This window comes from Mirounga angustirostris, unplaced genomic scaffold, assembly GCF_029215605.1.
Source record: "Mirounga angustirostris isolate CCGP_5_RB_7025 unplaced genomic scaffold, mMirAng1.0.hap1 SCAF_5, whole genome shotgun sequence".
Taxonomy (NCBI): domain Eukaryota; kingdom Metazoa; phylum Chordata; class Mammalia; order Carnivora; family Phocidae; genus Mirounga; species Mirounga angustirostris.
The window spans coordinates 17,747,720-17,763,967 of record NW_026991713.1 but is presented as its reverse complement, the minus strand read 5'-3'; the positions used below and the strand labels follow the sequence as shown (position 1 = coordinate 17,763,967).

The 16,248-nt window shown below is 35.2% G+C and overlaps 1 protein-coding gene across 4 annotated transcripts in view; it reads left to right on the top strand.

The window, feature by feature from the left end:
• The window catches only part of HCFC2 (host cell factor C2), a 72,785-nt gene that overhangs the window by 19,085 nt on the left and 37,452 nt on the right, over positions 1 to 16,248 (top strand). For 2 of the 4 annotated variants that reach the window (XM_045872709.3, XM_064590705.1), the window contains exons 8-15: positions 4,356 to 4,523; positions 5,303 to 5,355; positions 6,827 to 7,025; positions 10,857 to 11,060; positions 11,630 to 11,703; positions 13,625 to 13,762; positions 15,490 to 15,675; positions 16,086 to 16,124. In XM_045872709.3, coding sequence (XP_045728665.1) covers positions 4,356 to 4,523; positions 5,303 to 5,355; positions 6,827 to 7,025; positions 10,857 to 11,060; positions 11,630 to 11,703; positions 13,625 to 13,762; positions 15,490 to 15,675; positions 16,086 to 16,124 — 1,061 coding nt within the window. The remainder of the gene's footprint in view (positions 1 to 4,355; positions 4,524 to 5,302; positions 5,356 to 6,826; positions 7,026 to 10,856; positions 11,061 to 11,629; positions 11,704 to 13,624; positions 13,763 to 15,489; positions 15,676 to 16,085; positions 16,125 to 16,248) is intronic. The other 2 variants (XM_064590706.1, XM_045872710.3) reach the window with 1 other exon arrangement.

Here is a 16,248-nt window from a genome sequence, read left to right as displayed (position 1 = left end):
TCAGATGCCCAACCAACTGAGCCACCCAGGTGCCCCTAAAAAGATTCTTATAAAAGTATTACAGCACTAAAAATTTTAAAATATGGAACTCATCCATTTTTCAATAAATATTGATTGATACCTGTCTATCAGGAATTGTTTTACATGCTGAGAAGTGAAATGCTACAGCAGTGAAAGGGACTGATAATATCCCTAATATCAAAGAACTTATATTCTTATAGAGTATGAGGGCAGAGGGATTATGGGCACTAATCAGACAAATTAACAAAATAAGTTACATTTCTGGTAAGCGTATGAAGATAGTAGGATAGACCAGCAGGATAGTGATGGGAGGGACTGGAATGGGAAAGTGGGGTTAACTTCAGAGTGGCTAGTTAGAAAAGTATGTGATGGCATTTGGGATATAATCCAAATGGAGAGAAGATGCTATCCATGGAAAAGGCTAGGGGAGAAACACTGTAGCAAGAGTGAACAGCAAGTACGAGGGCCCTGAGACAGGAATACTTGGCACATTTGGGAACAGATTTGAGCTGAATGGAAAGGAGAACATAGGAATGGAGGTTAGAGAAGTGACAGCAGGACAGATCATGTAAGGCCTTGCACATCATGGTAGAGGTTAGCTTGTTTATAAAGTACAAGGGTAGTTTATTAGTTGGAAGGAGAGATGTTTTGTGATCTGATGTACATTTTGGAATGGGCACTGCAGTTGTGTAGAATATAAATTGTAGGTGGGCAAAAGTGCACACAGGGAGACCAGTTAGGAGGCTTTCACAGGAGTCAGAGAAGTCTTAGACTACAGTGGTGCCAGTAGAGATGGGGAGAAGTGGATGAATTCTGGATATGTTTTGGAGTTCTTGTTGACAGAACTGGCTGATGAATTGGGTATGGCATGTGGCACAAAGAGAGAATGGAGGATGAAGTTTTTTGTTTTTTGTTTTTGTTTTTTTTAAGATTTTATTTATTTATTTGAGAGAGTGAGAGAGAGAGCGCACAAGAAGGGGGAGGGGAGAGGGAGAAGCAGACTCCCTGCTGAGCAGGTTGCCCGATGCGGGACTCTATCCAGGGACTCCAGGATCATGACCTGAGCCGAAGGCAGTCGCTTAACCAACTGAGCCACCCAGGCGCCCTGGAGGATGAAGTTTTTAGCTTGAATAATTTGGTGGTATTTCCATTTACTTGGATGGGGAAGACTGAGGAAAAAACCAGTTTGTGGAGAAAATTAAGAGTTTCATTTAGACTATGCTAAGTTTGAAATAAGGAAATCAAATACATAGTTGATATAAAGAAATCTGGAGGTCAGTCAAGAAATCAGATCTGGAGATGTATGTTGTTACATGAGAAAAGCAGATTATAAAACATACCTGTGATTCCAGTTTCTTTTAAGTATATAACCAAAAATCTGGAAGGATACATGGTGTACCAAAGTGTTACCTAAAGGTGAGAGTCAACATTTTCTGAAAGGTTTTTCTTTCCTCTGTATTTTCTACAGAGGCATGTATTGCTTTTGTAATGTAAAAACAGTTTAATTTTAAAATTAAGATAACTGAAAAAATAATAAATGGAACAACTAAGAGACTAAATATTTTCTGTGGAAGAAGCACATACTTGCAAGCAGGAAAGAAATATAGAAAATCCAACTTACTGATGCATCTTTGAAATTGGGAGTTGTTGCCTGAGGTCCAAGGATAAACTTTAGTCTCAGATTGGAAGAAAAATATGTGTGTATAAATTTTTCTTGGCAGTGAATACATCACTTTCAACAGATTATCTAAGGGATCTGTGACTTTAAAAGGTTAAAAATTACTGACACTGAATGGCCGGTTTTTCCATAAACCTTTTCTTTAGACATGAATATCTACCTAAAAGTAATCGTGACCACTATCATAAGGTCAAAATTTAGATTTTGCTTCTCCTCTTAATAAGTTGGCATGAATTTTGGGGATTGGGGAAATGAGGGCTCTTCATCTTGCCTTTTTTCACTTTTAGTTAATCTTTGTGAATTTGTTAATATTTAAAAGAGTGGTTAATTCCAAAAAGCTTTTTATGAAAATTAACAGTCCTTTGCTCCAACCTTCCTCTCATTTTCCTTGCTTCACAAGCATCTGCTTTCAACTCTGTTAAACAATTCTTTTGGTATTTACTTACGTATTTCCATATAACATGAATATATTGTTACTTTGATTTTTTTTGGTTTAGACATAAAATGCTCACCTTCTTCTATGGAAATTAAGGATTTATCTCTTTTTCCCATCATTCCTCACCTTTCTCCTATACGCCTTTCCTACCCCCATTTTCTCAATATGGTTATACCATAATTTTGTTAGATGAGTATTCATTTACATTATGACTACATAAACACTGTTCATAGGTGAGCCATCTAGAATATTGTGATACTTTTCTTGTACAATTTTTATTTGCCGTGGATTAATAATTGTCACTTTTGTTTGTTTTAGATTTGTATGTATCTACCACTAATTCAATCCATACTCTGTTATTTGTTTAAATCTTCTCTCATTATGGTTAGATGCATCAGATATTCTATCAAATTTCATCGTCATGAAGAAATTTCTCCTGCTCCAATCTGGGATGATTGTCTTCCACAAATCGAGCCCAGCTATCATCTTGGAGTCTCCCTTCATCATCTTCCTGGGGATATCTTTTGCCTCTCACCTGTGCCGGATTCCCCGTTTCCTGGATCCCATATTTTTCCCTTTCTTAGTTTACTTTTTCATTTTTTTGTGGAACACATCCCAGGAAAAGGGTGCATAGGTGATAAATTTATTTTGAGATTTCACACTGTTTAGAAATATGTTCAGTCTTTCTTCCACTTATTTGGCCATTTGCATGGAAGTAGAATTCTACATTGGAAGTCATTACTCTTCAAAATTTTGAAAGCAATGCTATACTGTATTCAAGCTTCTAGTTTTTTGTTGAGAAACCCAAACCACTTCTAATTTTTGTTCTTTTTAAATGTGACCTTCCCCCTCACCCTTGATAGCTTTCAGGATTTTTTTTTTTTTTGTCCCCACTGTTCTTAAATTTCATGGTGATGTACTTGTGCATCTAATTTTAACCCACTGTGTTGAGTACTCAGTGGGCCCTTTCAGTCTGGAAACTCATGTTCTTCAGTTCTGGGAATTTTCTTGATTTACTTCATTGATTTGTACCCTTCTTTTTTCTCTATTTTCTCTTCATGTAACTTCTATTATGTGGGTGGTGTACCTCTTGGACTTGTCTTCTTATTATTTGCTTGTATGGGTTGTCTTACTTTAAGAAATGTAAAACTGGATTGTGAATGGGATTATGGAGAAATCTACATGGGGAATAGTTGGAGGAACTAGGTTTACTTGTCCTCTAAAACACAGTCATCAAATTTTTCTGTGAAGGGCTAGATGTAAATATTTAGGCTTTGTAGTTAGGCCATATGGTCTCTACTATAACTATGCAATTCTGCTGCTGTAGAATGAAAGCAATCATAACTAATACATAAACAAATGAGCATAGCTGTGTTTCAATAAAACTTTATTTATAAAAACAGCCCATAAGCCAGCCAGTTTGCTGACCCCTTCTCTAAAAGATACAAAAAGATAGATATTAGACTTGTTCTATAAGGATTAAGTTATAGCTTGTAGATACCAACTCACTAGAAGAATAAATTTTCTTATAGTAATTGTCTAAAGATGGAATGTACTCCTTTAGGAATTGTGAGTTCCCTGAAATGGTAGGTAAACAAAAAGAGGACAAGGATATTGTAGAAATAATCTCAGGTTCTTTTTCCCAGTTCTAGAAGTCTATGATTATTACTTGTTTTGGAAGCGTCGGTAATATTTTATATCAAAGTAATTACTTGTTTGGGATAGTACAAGTTTTGATGAGAGGGTATTAACTTCAAGAAGTTATGTTTTTCCAAAATATCATGTCCAAATCATCTTTGTTAACATTAACAGTATTTCTGACATGTATGCTATTGGCTGAAAATTGCCTCATAAAATTAAAAACTTAAAAGAAGGTAAAATAATGTAGCTATAATGATAAAATACTTGCTTCCTCCCTCTCCCCCACACTTCTATGATTAAACATTTCTTTCTGATTCTGATGACACAAATAGCTTGGATTGTTTTGTGTGTAGAGCTATTTGTATAAGGAATTAAATAAATAAATAGAATCAGAACCCCAAACTGTTTTCATTTGACCTACGATAGCTATGTATATCTGAGTAATTTTTCTCCCTCTTGGTAAACAGTTGAAATACTCATTGCTGATGTTTTCAGAGCCCTAGGCCCACACAAACTATAGAGGCAAACTGTTGGTACATTTGAAACATCAATGTATTTAATATCAATATTGTTCTTTAGAGAAACCGCCAGCACCATCACAAGTACAGCTGATCAAAGCCACTACCAACTCTTTCCATGTCAAATGGGATGAAGTGCCTACAGTTGAGGGCTATCTTTTGCAGCTGAATACAGACTTGCCGTACCAAGCTGCATCATCAGATTCTTCAGCAGCACCAAATATGCAAGGTAACATAATTTTCACCTTAAAGCATGCATGCTCATATGCTTTTTTTAAAAAGTTACTGCAGGAAAGCCAGTGCTTAAGGCCTACTTTTAAAAATTTAATGATAATGATGTTTCCTGCCTGGTTAATCAAATATATTGCATTTCAACTCTGAAACTTGCCTGTCTTATCATTATGATGTGGTAGAATGCATAGACATGTAGGATACAGTGTTTTTTCTGCAGTTCATTCTGATGTACTTTCTTTTTTGTTGTTGCGTTGTTTTTTTTTTTAAGATTTTATTTATTTATTTGACACAGAGAGAGGGAGAGACAGCTAGAGAGGGAACACAAGCAGGGGGAGTGGGAGAGGGAGAAGCAGGCTCCTGGCCGAGCAGGGAGCCCGATGCGGGGCTCGATCCCAGGACCCTGGGATCATGACCTGAGCTGAAGGCAGACACTTAACGACTGAGCCACCCAGGCGCCCCCTGATGTACTTTCTTAATTTGACATGATACATGACTTCAGGAGATGGTTTTAATTTGCTTTCATAAATATTTCAGCTTTTTTCAAAAGTATTTTTGTACAGTAATAGGCACTTGCAAAGTTAAAAACACTTAATTTTACATGTTCTTTTAGAAAGGATTTTAGTCAACTATTAAGCAAACTATTAAGAAAATAGATAAACTTTGATAAAGATACTTTTTAACCTTTAATACATAACTTTTGGAAATACTTGATTGTAATATATTTTATTGAAACTAATTTAGAGCATGTCAGTCTGAACTTTCTTATTCCTACAGGAGTCAGAATGGACCCTCACAGACAAGGCAGTAATAGCACCATTCCTAACAGTGTAAGTTAAAAAAAATGTATGATGACAAATGAATGTTTAAGGTTAGAGTCCCAATTTTTATTCATATTTTTAGCATATTACCCTAGGACAGAAGTTCTCAACCCTGGCTGCATATTAGAATCACCTCTGAGATTAAAAAACAAACATACACAGAATCCCAGCCTTTCCCCAGATTTAGTGAAGCAGAATCTTTAGGATGATGCCCAGGTAACTGGTTTCAAGGAACGCTCCACTGATGACTATGCCAGTAGCCCAGATTAAGAACCCCTAACCAAGAGATTGAAGTCTACCTTCATTACACATAGCATCAGAGACAAATCCCTTATAATTTATACTTACAATATCTTGAAATCTTTTTGACATTTCTAAATGTCATACACACTCATTTTAAATTTCAACTAATACCTGGAAAATCAACATGAAATACATTTCTTTACTATGTACTTTGTTGACCAAAGAATATGAGTTGCTAAATTGAGCACTGATGTTTGTGAGGTTCCTTCTTGTTTATGAAGTGCTTCACAATAGATATTTGTAGAGACTAATGAATAAGCTTACTAGGATTTACACTGGTTTTTCATGGCAAACTGCTACTAAATATACAGTAGATTCTTTTCAAGGAAAATGATGTAGGTGTAAGCACATGTGTTCTGAACATGACTGTGATGGACAAGTATCTTTAGGGCCATCAGAAGTTATAACTGACTATAGAGTTATAATTAACAATCAAGATGGAGACAGAAAAGTAACAAAAAACAGGTAAGTAAAAAGGGGCAGCAATATTGGGGTTTTTGAATAAAAGCCAGATCACTTTTATGGTGCAGTAGACCCATAGTTATTGCTTTGTAGTAGTAATTGATACACTGATGACCTGAATTATCAAAAAGTTTAAATATATTCATTATAGTGTATATAAGAAGACAAAAACAGAATTAGAAAGATTCCTATCTAAAATGTTTAATGGTAAAGAATATTGATATGTGTATATATTAAATCTTGATCTCTCTTTGGAAAACTCAGTCATACAGAATAATTCATTTGCTTGAACTGAGATTTTATTTTTGGAGTCATCAGATCTTTAATGTCCATATTGACCTTGTTAAGAAAATTTGACAAAAATGTTAAACTCGGTAGCTTTGGTGTTGTCTCCTGTGTTACATACATATTTACTTGAATACTAACTACCACTTATAAAAATGTAGTGTTTTTTTTTCCTCAGAATATACCCTCCCATTCCCCTTCGGAACTGGTCTTTTGAGAATGGAGATTAAGTGAAGAAATTATTTTCTTAAACTATTATAAAATTTAAAGAACAATCCTATACAAATTAAGAATATAATTTAAACTGTTTTATATCTTGGTAAATTTATTTTCAATAGCATTTAAGTTGTAAATTATTTTGCTTGTTTTTTACATGTATTTTATTCAATTGAACATTGCTTGCTACAATAAACTATTTTATTTTTTATAGATCAGTGATACAATGAACAGTACAAAAACTGAACATACAGCTATGAAAGGAACTTCTGTGAAAAACAGACCAGATCTCAAAGCATCAACTGATTCTAATGCCACTTTACATTCATCTTTGGCAACTATACATTCATCTTTGGCAACTAATGCTTCTAATCATAATAGTTGTGTCGTGGATGTGCTAAGGAAAAATGAAGGTATAAGGATTGCATTTTAAATAAAGCTAAGGCTTTTTATAATATGGAATTTTAGTCTTTGGAAAAGTAAATGTTCCATGGTTTTGATCCATTTTCAAAATAATAATAAGCCTGCCATATTGACCCTAGTTAGAGTGATATCAAGATACCAAGGAAGCACCTACCTGAATAGTAACACTTAGTTACGAGCTGTGGAATTCAGATGAGGCAAGCTTTTGTATGACATTTGAGGTTGGCCAGTGTTGCAGTGTCCCTCTCCCATTACTGTATTTTCTTTTTTTTTTTTTTCAATTTTTTTTATTCTTATGTTAATCCCCATACATTACATCATTAGTTTTAGATGTAGTATTCCATGATTCATTGTTTGTGCATAACACCCAGTGCTCCATGCAGAATGTGCCCTCCTCAATACCCACCACCAGGCTAACCCATCCTCCCACCCCCCTCCCCTCTAGAACCCTGTTTGTTTTTCAGAGTCCATCGTCTCTCATGGTTCGTCTACCCCTCCGATTTCCCCCGCTTCATTCTTCCCCTCCCGCTACCTTCTTCTTTTTTTTTTTTCTTAACATATATTGCATTATTTGTTTCAGAGGTACAGATCTGAGATTCAACAGTCTTGCACAATTCACAGCACTTACCAGAGCACATATCCTCCCCAGTGTCTATTACCCAGTCACCGCCTCCCCCCCCACCCCCCACTCCAGCAACCCTCAGTTTGTTTCCTGCGATTAAGAATTCCTCATATCAGTGAGGTCATATGATACATATCTTTCTCTGTTTGACTTATTTCGCTCAACATAATACCCTCCAGTTCCATCCACGTCGTTGCAAATGGCAAGATCTCATTCCTTTTGATGGCTGCATAATATTCCATTGTATATATATACCACATCTTCTTTATCCATTCATTTGTCGATGGACATCTTGGCCCTTTCCACAATTTGGCTATTGTGGACATTGCTGCTATAAACATCGGGGTGCATGTACCCTCCATTACTGTATTTTCTTAGCACTTAGAACTATCTAAAATTATTTATTTGGGGCAGGGATTTTCTTGTTCATCTCTTATATTTCCTCAGCACTTGAATCCATGCCTGGTTAATAGTAGTCACTTAGTAAATATTTGTATAGGAAGTAACTGGATTATCCTCAGAAAGATCATTCATTTATGAGAACTGTTGATTACATTCATGGGACAGCTTGTAATTGGTGAACCTTATATTTAAAATGAGTTCATTTGAATATTCTTATGCCGTTTGAGATACATTAAGCATTGCGCCTGATTTAAATATCTAAAATTATTCTATAAGTCTCATTCTGATATGTCTGTGACATAGAAATATGTGACTGTATTTTTAATTTGAAAACATCATGACAGCTGATATAAATCTAAATCCTCTTCCATGATGCAAACTTAACAAGATGAATATAATTTTTATTTCCGTTTTTCTTTATGAGCCCATAGTAGATAAGAGTATTCAAGGAAAATAATTTCCTATCATTTTTCCTCATTTCATTACATGTGGAAAAGGAAAACACTTTTGTTTTCTTGATTTTCTGATGGAATCATTTGGTCAAAATTATAAAAGCCTGTTCGTGGGCTGCAGCTTATATTTCTCTTTTTTGTTTTGTTTTGTTTATTTATTTGACAGAGAGAGCACAAGCAGGGGAATGGCAGGCAGTGGGGGGGGAAGAAGCAGGCTTCCTGGTGAGCAGGGAACCTGATGAGGGGCTCACTCCTAGGACCCAGGGATCATGACCTGAGCCGAAGGCAGATGCTTAATCGACTGAGCCACCCAGGCGCCCCTGTTTTTCCTTCTTACAGTGATTTTCTATGTCTGTCTTGTAAAGTTTATATTCTTGAAAACAAATAAAAGCTTTGAGGTTTTAGAATCTTAATACACTCTAAATCCTATGTTGTAGGGCAGTTTGGATAAAATTAGTATTAGGCAAATGGGAAAACCAGAGTGATTGTACAGTGACAGTATCTGGCAGATCATAGACATTCAAATATGTGAATGAATGGCTACCCAATGATAGGTTAACAAGAGGAGATTGGACTTTTTCTCTGGAGGTTAGAGTAGCTGGTATGTTTTAAAAGTGGAAGAGTGACATGATTAGTTGTTGTTTGGAAAGAACGCTCTGGCCTCACCATCAGAACTATAGTAGGAAATGATTGGGAGACCCATTAGGGTGTTCCTTTAGAACTGCAAGAGACGCAGTGGGTGGGATGGAGAGGAGAGAATATATCATTTCTCAGACTTTTAGAAACTAGCATCCATTATTAGCCTTGCAAACTGGTTGGATATGAGAAATAAAAATGAGTTGACCATGACTCCCAGTTTTGGGGGTTGGAAATTCAGTGGATGATGATACTCTTTATCAAGATATGAAATATAGGAGCAAGAACAGACTTGGGAAAAAGGTACGTTCAACTTTGAACTTAGTGTTTTTGAGGCACTTGAAGAACATATTGGTAAAGATTTCTAATGGGCAGTTGGATACTTAGGTGTAGAGTTTAGGTAGTAGTTTTTGGCTGGAAGTAAAATTTGGAAGTTAAGGGTATCTAAAATATAAGCTCTACAAGAGCAGGGACCTCGTCTGACTTGTTTACTGTGAGATTCCTAGCACCTGGCACAATGCCCAGGACATATGTATTTGAGAGAGGTATGATTTGTGAATGTAGTTAAAGCATAGGAAACTATGTAAATGGAGAAAAGAGAGGCTTGGGAACATCTGCATTTGAAGAGTCATTTGAAGAGAAGAAACCAGCTAAAGAGATTGAAAAGGGGTTCCTAGAAGGTCAGGAAAAGAACCAAAGAGATTGGTGTCCTATTTTTTCCAGGCATCACAGTTTGTAGGTCTATCTCTATTACATGATTTTAACTTGATGAGGTATTAACCATGCCTGCTTTGTTTCAACATTGTAGAAACAAGCACAGTATCTGTTAAATAGTAAATCTTCAGTATTGTGGAATGAGTAATTATAAGTCATAGAAAGAAACCGCTTCAAAAAGGAGTATGTGGTCAGCATTGTTCACATTGCAGAAAGGTCAAGTAGATGGAAATCGAAAGGCATCCCTTGAAATCATTGACATTTGCCAGAGCCATTTCATTAGAGTAGTGGGCTAGAAACCAAGTTTGAGGAGGTCAAGGAAGTAGAGACTGCTCTGAAGAGAATTAGTGAGGGGCAGAGGTAACTGGAGGAGATTTGTGGGGTCAGAGAAGATGCTTGTTTGTTTGCTTGAGAGACTTGATAATGTTTATGGACCGATGGCCAAAAACTACTAATGAAAAAGAATCTGAAAACCCTGAAGAGAGAGTAATGATTGATGAAAGAGGGTCCCAAAATATGGGGAAGGAATGGGGCCAAGAGCACAGGAGGATAGATTATCCTTCCTCAGGAGAGAGGTCAGTTCATCCTTTGAAATGGAAGAGAAAACAGAAAGGATGGGCATAATCACAAATATATTTCTAGTTTAGGGCAGGAGAGGCAGAAAATTGATGGCATTCATGCCTGATGACTTCTATATGTTTCCCTAAAACGAGAAGCAGGGCATTTGATCTATGATTTAGGAGAGTCCGAGAACAATGATTCAGTGTTTAGAGTGGAAGAAGGAGCTAAGAAGTTGAACATCTGTTGTCTGTGTAGTGCACTTTATTTTTCTAAATATTATATGCCTAGTGGTTAATTCATATGAATGACATATACATTACTCATGTTTATATTTTTAAAATCGAAAATACCAAGAATTGTATGACAAGAACCATAATATGGAACACTTATTGCAGGCATTATGTTAATAATTGATCTTTTCACTTTAATTTTAGGTCCTCATACTTCAGCAAATATAGGTGTTCTAAGTAGTTGCCTGGACTTAAGAACAGTAATCCCTGAAACTTCTGTATCCAGTTCTGTTTCCAGCGCACAAACTATGGTAACCCAGCAGACCATTAAAACTGAATCATCCAGTACAAATGGGGCAGTTGTAAAAGATGAAACTTCACTAACAACATTCAGTACCAAATCTGAAGGTTTGAAATGTGTTTCACATACTGTATTTTGAACCATTTTTGTATATAAATTCATCAAACTTATTTGTTTAGATGGGAATTCCATTTCATCTTGGATTGAATCATATATAAACAGATAAAACATTTCAATTAAAATTATTATATAATATACTCTGCTGCCTTCCATAAAATATTTAAATCAGCACACACTGAAATACATTCAGAATGTATTTTTCCTACCATGAATATATATTCAGCAAACTTCTTTCCCATAGAAAAACTTCATTCTTTAGACTATGGAGTAATAATTCTCCCAGCTTGATTGATTTCTGATTTTGTAAATGCTCATTTCATTCTTTTGCAATAGGACTTGTGTTTCATCTTTGGTAAACATTCTCTGAAGTTCTAGCAAGTCATCAAACCCTTGAGAAATGAACTTTGTGAATTAGTTCAAGTTAGAGCATCCATATTTCGAATTATTGTGTTTTTCTCCCTCTGGCTATTTTTTGTATTTTTATAAATTATATTTTAATGTGTCTGTTTGCTAAGTGATTACGTAAGTCTTATATGATGAATTGTTTGGTTTTTAGTTGATGAAGCATGTGCACTGCCTGCGACTAAGATCAGCCGTGTAGAAACACATGCTACAGCGATGCCGTTTTCTGTAAGTATATGACCTGAAGAGCCTATGTGTTTAAAGGTGGGATGCTGAGCACCTTCAGCATAAATTCATGAGAAGATTCTTGGCTGTCCTCTAGTGATGACTTTGCCAAAGATTGAGAAATGAAGGCTTGAATAGAAAAATGTTAAGTGAAAAAAGCTGCATAAAAAATAATATATATATACTGTGGTCCCAATTTTATTAAAAGACACACACGATACATACATTCTCACTCTCACGTGAGTCCACGCACATCCACACTCTAATGCTAGATGACTTTCTCCAGGCTGTGCGGCCACAGATAATTTTTACTTACTTCTGTGGGCCTTCAGTATTTTTGTAGAGTGAAATGTGCTGCTTTCATAACCAGAAATATGGGTGTGTGTATGTCTACATATATATGTACATATGTAAATTACATTAATGGCTTAAAGAGTAAAAGGACATGTTACAGAATATAAAACTTCAATGGCTCTATTGCTAGCTATTGGGAGAATAGCAGAATATTGCAGATTGGGTTAGACATACCTGTAGGGTAGCCCAATAATCTCTGACACTGGGTTGTTTTATGAAAGGCCAAAATCGGTCTGCATGGCACCAAACTTAAAATGCTAAGTATTTGCCTCACAAATATACCACGGTTGTCTTAATGAGGTAAATATAAGGGTAAAGATATGTGTGTGCATGTGTGTGTATATACTTTTTAATTTATTTTAAAATTATCAGTCATTTCAACTTTATTGCTATGAGCAAGAGTTTTATTTGACCTAATATTTACCTCTGGGAATCTTCAGGAATTGTCTGTAGTTTTAGTTTTCTTTCAATCATGATTTTATGGATTTCGATCAGATATTTACCTTCATCAGCTTTCACCTTTCCAGAATGTTAAGTCCTAGAATTCTTAGACTCTTCTCAGGGAAGAATTATTAAAGGGAACTTTTTTTCTCCTAAACCTATTTTGCAACACATCAGCCAGAATGGTATTTGTTATTTCAGGGGGAGCCAGTTGTTTTATAAAAGTTGTTGAAGAGAGTTTTTACAACTTTAAAAATGAAAACAAGCTTAAAGATATTCCTTTAAAAAAAAAAACTTAAAAGACTTTTCTGGTTAGCTCACGTTGTCATGTGTGATAGCCTAAATAACAAATAATGTGAATTGTAAGCATGTACCTCTGCTGTTATATATTTAAGACAGAAATAAATAACTGAAGTGCACATTTGTTTTGAGCTTCTGGAAACAGTGTCTCATTTATAAAGAAGATGGCTTAAAAAGGTTAGTTCCAGGGATAAGTATAATTCACTTATCACTAAAAGTAGCTTAAGGTAGAGGAAGTTTATTTGTTTTAAAGCAAGGTAAAAAATATAAAACTGTTTAATCTGCTCCTCTTTAGTATATACTAAAGTATATTCAAATTGCATTTTAGTTTTGAACATTTTTTCTCCTTTTAGGTTTGGAGAATCACAGGTATTTCAAGTGCAAAGATCACTGAATTTCTGCTAGTTGTTTTTGAGTCTAGAAATAAGCCAGCTTGGAATGAATTTTTCCTTATTTGCTCCTTTGGAGCAAGGTGTAATTTCACACTAAAGGGATTACATTTTCTGAGAGGGTCTCTGAAATGACAGTGTTCTGTAAAACAGCCGGCATTTTAACATATCACTGATTGGAAAGCATGCTAACTGCAGCTAGGTTGATAGTGCAGAGCCACTGACTTGGAGAATGCCTGTCACTCCCTGTGTTTGAATTGGCATCCCTGTTTCACTGTCAGTTGACCTAATCTGTTAAGAGTTTATTTACTTATGAGCTTTTAATGTTGTGGTGTTTACCCATATACCTACTTGTAGATCACTGCATGGATTTATTAAATCTTGAAGTTTCTTATATGCACAATAAGAGTCCTGATAAATTTTTCTTTCTCTGAAATTAGAAAGAGACTCCTTCAAATCCAGTGGCCACAGTGAAAGCAGGAGAACGACAGTGGTGTGATGTAGGAATTTTTAAAAATAATACAGCTTTGGTGAGCCAGTTTTATTTGCTGCCAAAAGGAAAGCAAAGCATCTCAAAGGTAGCTGTTGATCTATATTTCCTACCCTGTGAGTTATAAGTTTCATGAATGAGATATTTTTTAATAACCCTGATTCAAGTCACTTGAATGCATGAAACTGGGATCTGTTCACAATCTATAATTGAGATTCCTATCTATATGCCTAATTATCTTGTGTTCTTTTTTAAGGCACTTTTTATGAAATATATCACAAGCAGGTCACTTAAAAAACCTTATACAATCACTGGGCTGGATTTTGAGTCATAAATAATATGGTCTGGCCAGTACAGAGAAGGATTTTTTGAAATATCTCTCTAATTTTGTTACCTGGTGTGTTTTGAGAATGGAACATTTTTTCTTACTGAGAACTTTTTTTTTTTTAAGGTTTATTTATTTATTTAGCGTTTGAGTGCACAAGTCAGGGGAGAGGCAGAGGGAGAGAAGCAGACTCCACACTGAGAGTGGAGCCTCTGTCTCAAGACCCTGAGATCATGACCTGAGCCAAAATCAAGAGTCTGACGCTTAACCAACTGAGCCAGCCAGGCGCCCCTTTACTGAGAATTTTTTAAATTCCTGATTTCACAACTTAAAAAATTTAAGAGCTCCTGTTGGTTATTGAATACAATCTAATTTTCTCTTGATTCTGAAACTCCTTTAAAGAAGAACTCATATATATAAGTGAGACATTAACCCTAAGAATTATGAAATAAATAACAGCTCCAAAGCACATTGAACTGATTTTTTTCTGGAATGGTGAATTTCAGAGAGTGAATTGCCTAGATCTACATAAATGGATAATTTATCATTTATCATTACATTTTAGTTTCTCTAATATTACTTCTGATATCTTTCTTTTTCATAGAATTCTTCCAATTGACAAAAACAGAAATCCTGGTTAATAATTTGTTAGTATTATACCTAATGAAATTTCTGGCGGTAGTTTGATTTCATATATAAGGGAATAACAATATCTAAGGGCCTAGTAGCTACCTGTCTTTCCCAAAAGAAAAACAGCATAAAATTTAGAACCAGTAAGCTTGGGTTTGAATCATTAGTTCCAGGACTCAACAGTGTGACCTTGGACAAGTCACTGTTTAACCTCTCTGAGACTCCGTTTCCTCATCTATAAAACAAAAATGATATTGCTCCCTTAAAATTGGGAATGATACCATTAGCACTACCTGCCTCACAGTGGTGCAGTGAGTTAGGGAGAACATGGAAAAACTGTTTGAAAGTTGTGAACGTTACGAACTTCTACCCAGAATATGCAATCCAGTTATTTAACATTTATTCAGCATCTGCTGAATATTAATTTTTAAAATGCTCTATATTACATGCTAGTCACTTCTGTCAAGCTTGCTTGCCTATATCCAAAGGGTATTGTTCCTGGTTAGACTATTTGAGAGTAGTTCTTCTGAGATTTTTACTCTAAGTTTATAAAGATAGTTGTTACTTTGTTTATAGTGGTCGTCAATTTTTTCTACCTTCATATTCTTTATGTGCAGAACACACTTCAATTTCTTTTTATAATCAGTGGTTTTTAACTGGAAAGGGCATTTTTCCTCTGGATAAGAATCACCAATTTATGGGCTTAGTTGCTTTTGTATTGGAAGGTTTATTCCATGTGTAAAAAAGGGAAATAAATGTGAACTAGAACCTTAAAACATAATTCATTCTTTAAAAGTTTTCTTGTTGAATGACAAAATGATGAATTGCACCTTTTGACGTTTGCATGTATTACATTTTAGATAGGAAATGCAGACGCACCTGACTACAGTTTACTTAAGAAACAAGATCTTGTTCCAGGCACGGGATACAGATTCAGGGTTGCTGCCATCAATGGTTGTGGAATAGGCCCTTTCAGCAAAATCAGTGAATTTAAAACTTGTATTCCCGGTTTTCCTGGAGCTCCTTCTGCAGTCAGAATTTCAAAGGTGAGATGTCAGGTCAAGGCTTGGTGATTTAATTATTGAAATTTTGTACATGAAGTAAAACTGTCAGTTTAGAGATTCATGTTAGTAACTGATGAAATGAGAGGTATCTAAAAGGGTGGATTGATGTACACCTGAAACTAATGTAATGTGTGTGTCAATAGTACTTCAATAAAAAAAAACATTAGGTCTTAAATAAATAAAAGGGGTGCATTATAAGTTTAAAAAATGTTTGCTAATCACTCATAATTTTAAGGACCAAATTTCAAGCAAAATTACAGCATCCAAAATATAGAAAGTCAGGGAAATCTGGTATTCTTAATATTAACTTTGTTCTTATTGTATGGAACCAAAAAGTTTGTGCTGGAGAATTTTAATAGAACACATGAAATTGAATTATATTTTATCCTAAGGTCCTGCCCCTCTTTAGAGAAGAAAAGATCTGCTTTCAGGTAAGAAAAATCCCTTTCTTAGGATGGTACAGGCAGACATTTAAGCCTAGTTATGATATTGAAAAGTGGGCATGAATTAAACATTGTAGATCCAATTAGGTTTTTAAAAATCAGTAATAAAAGT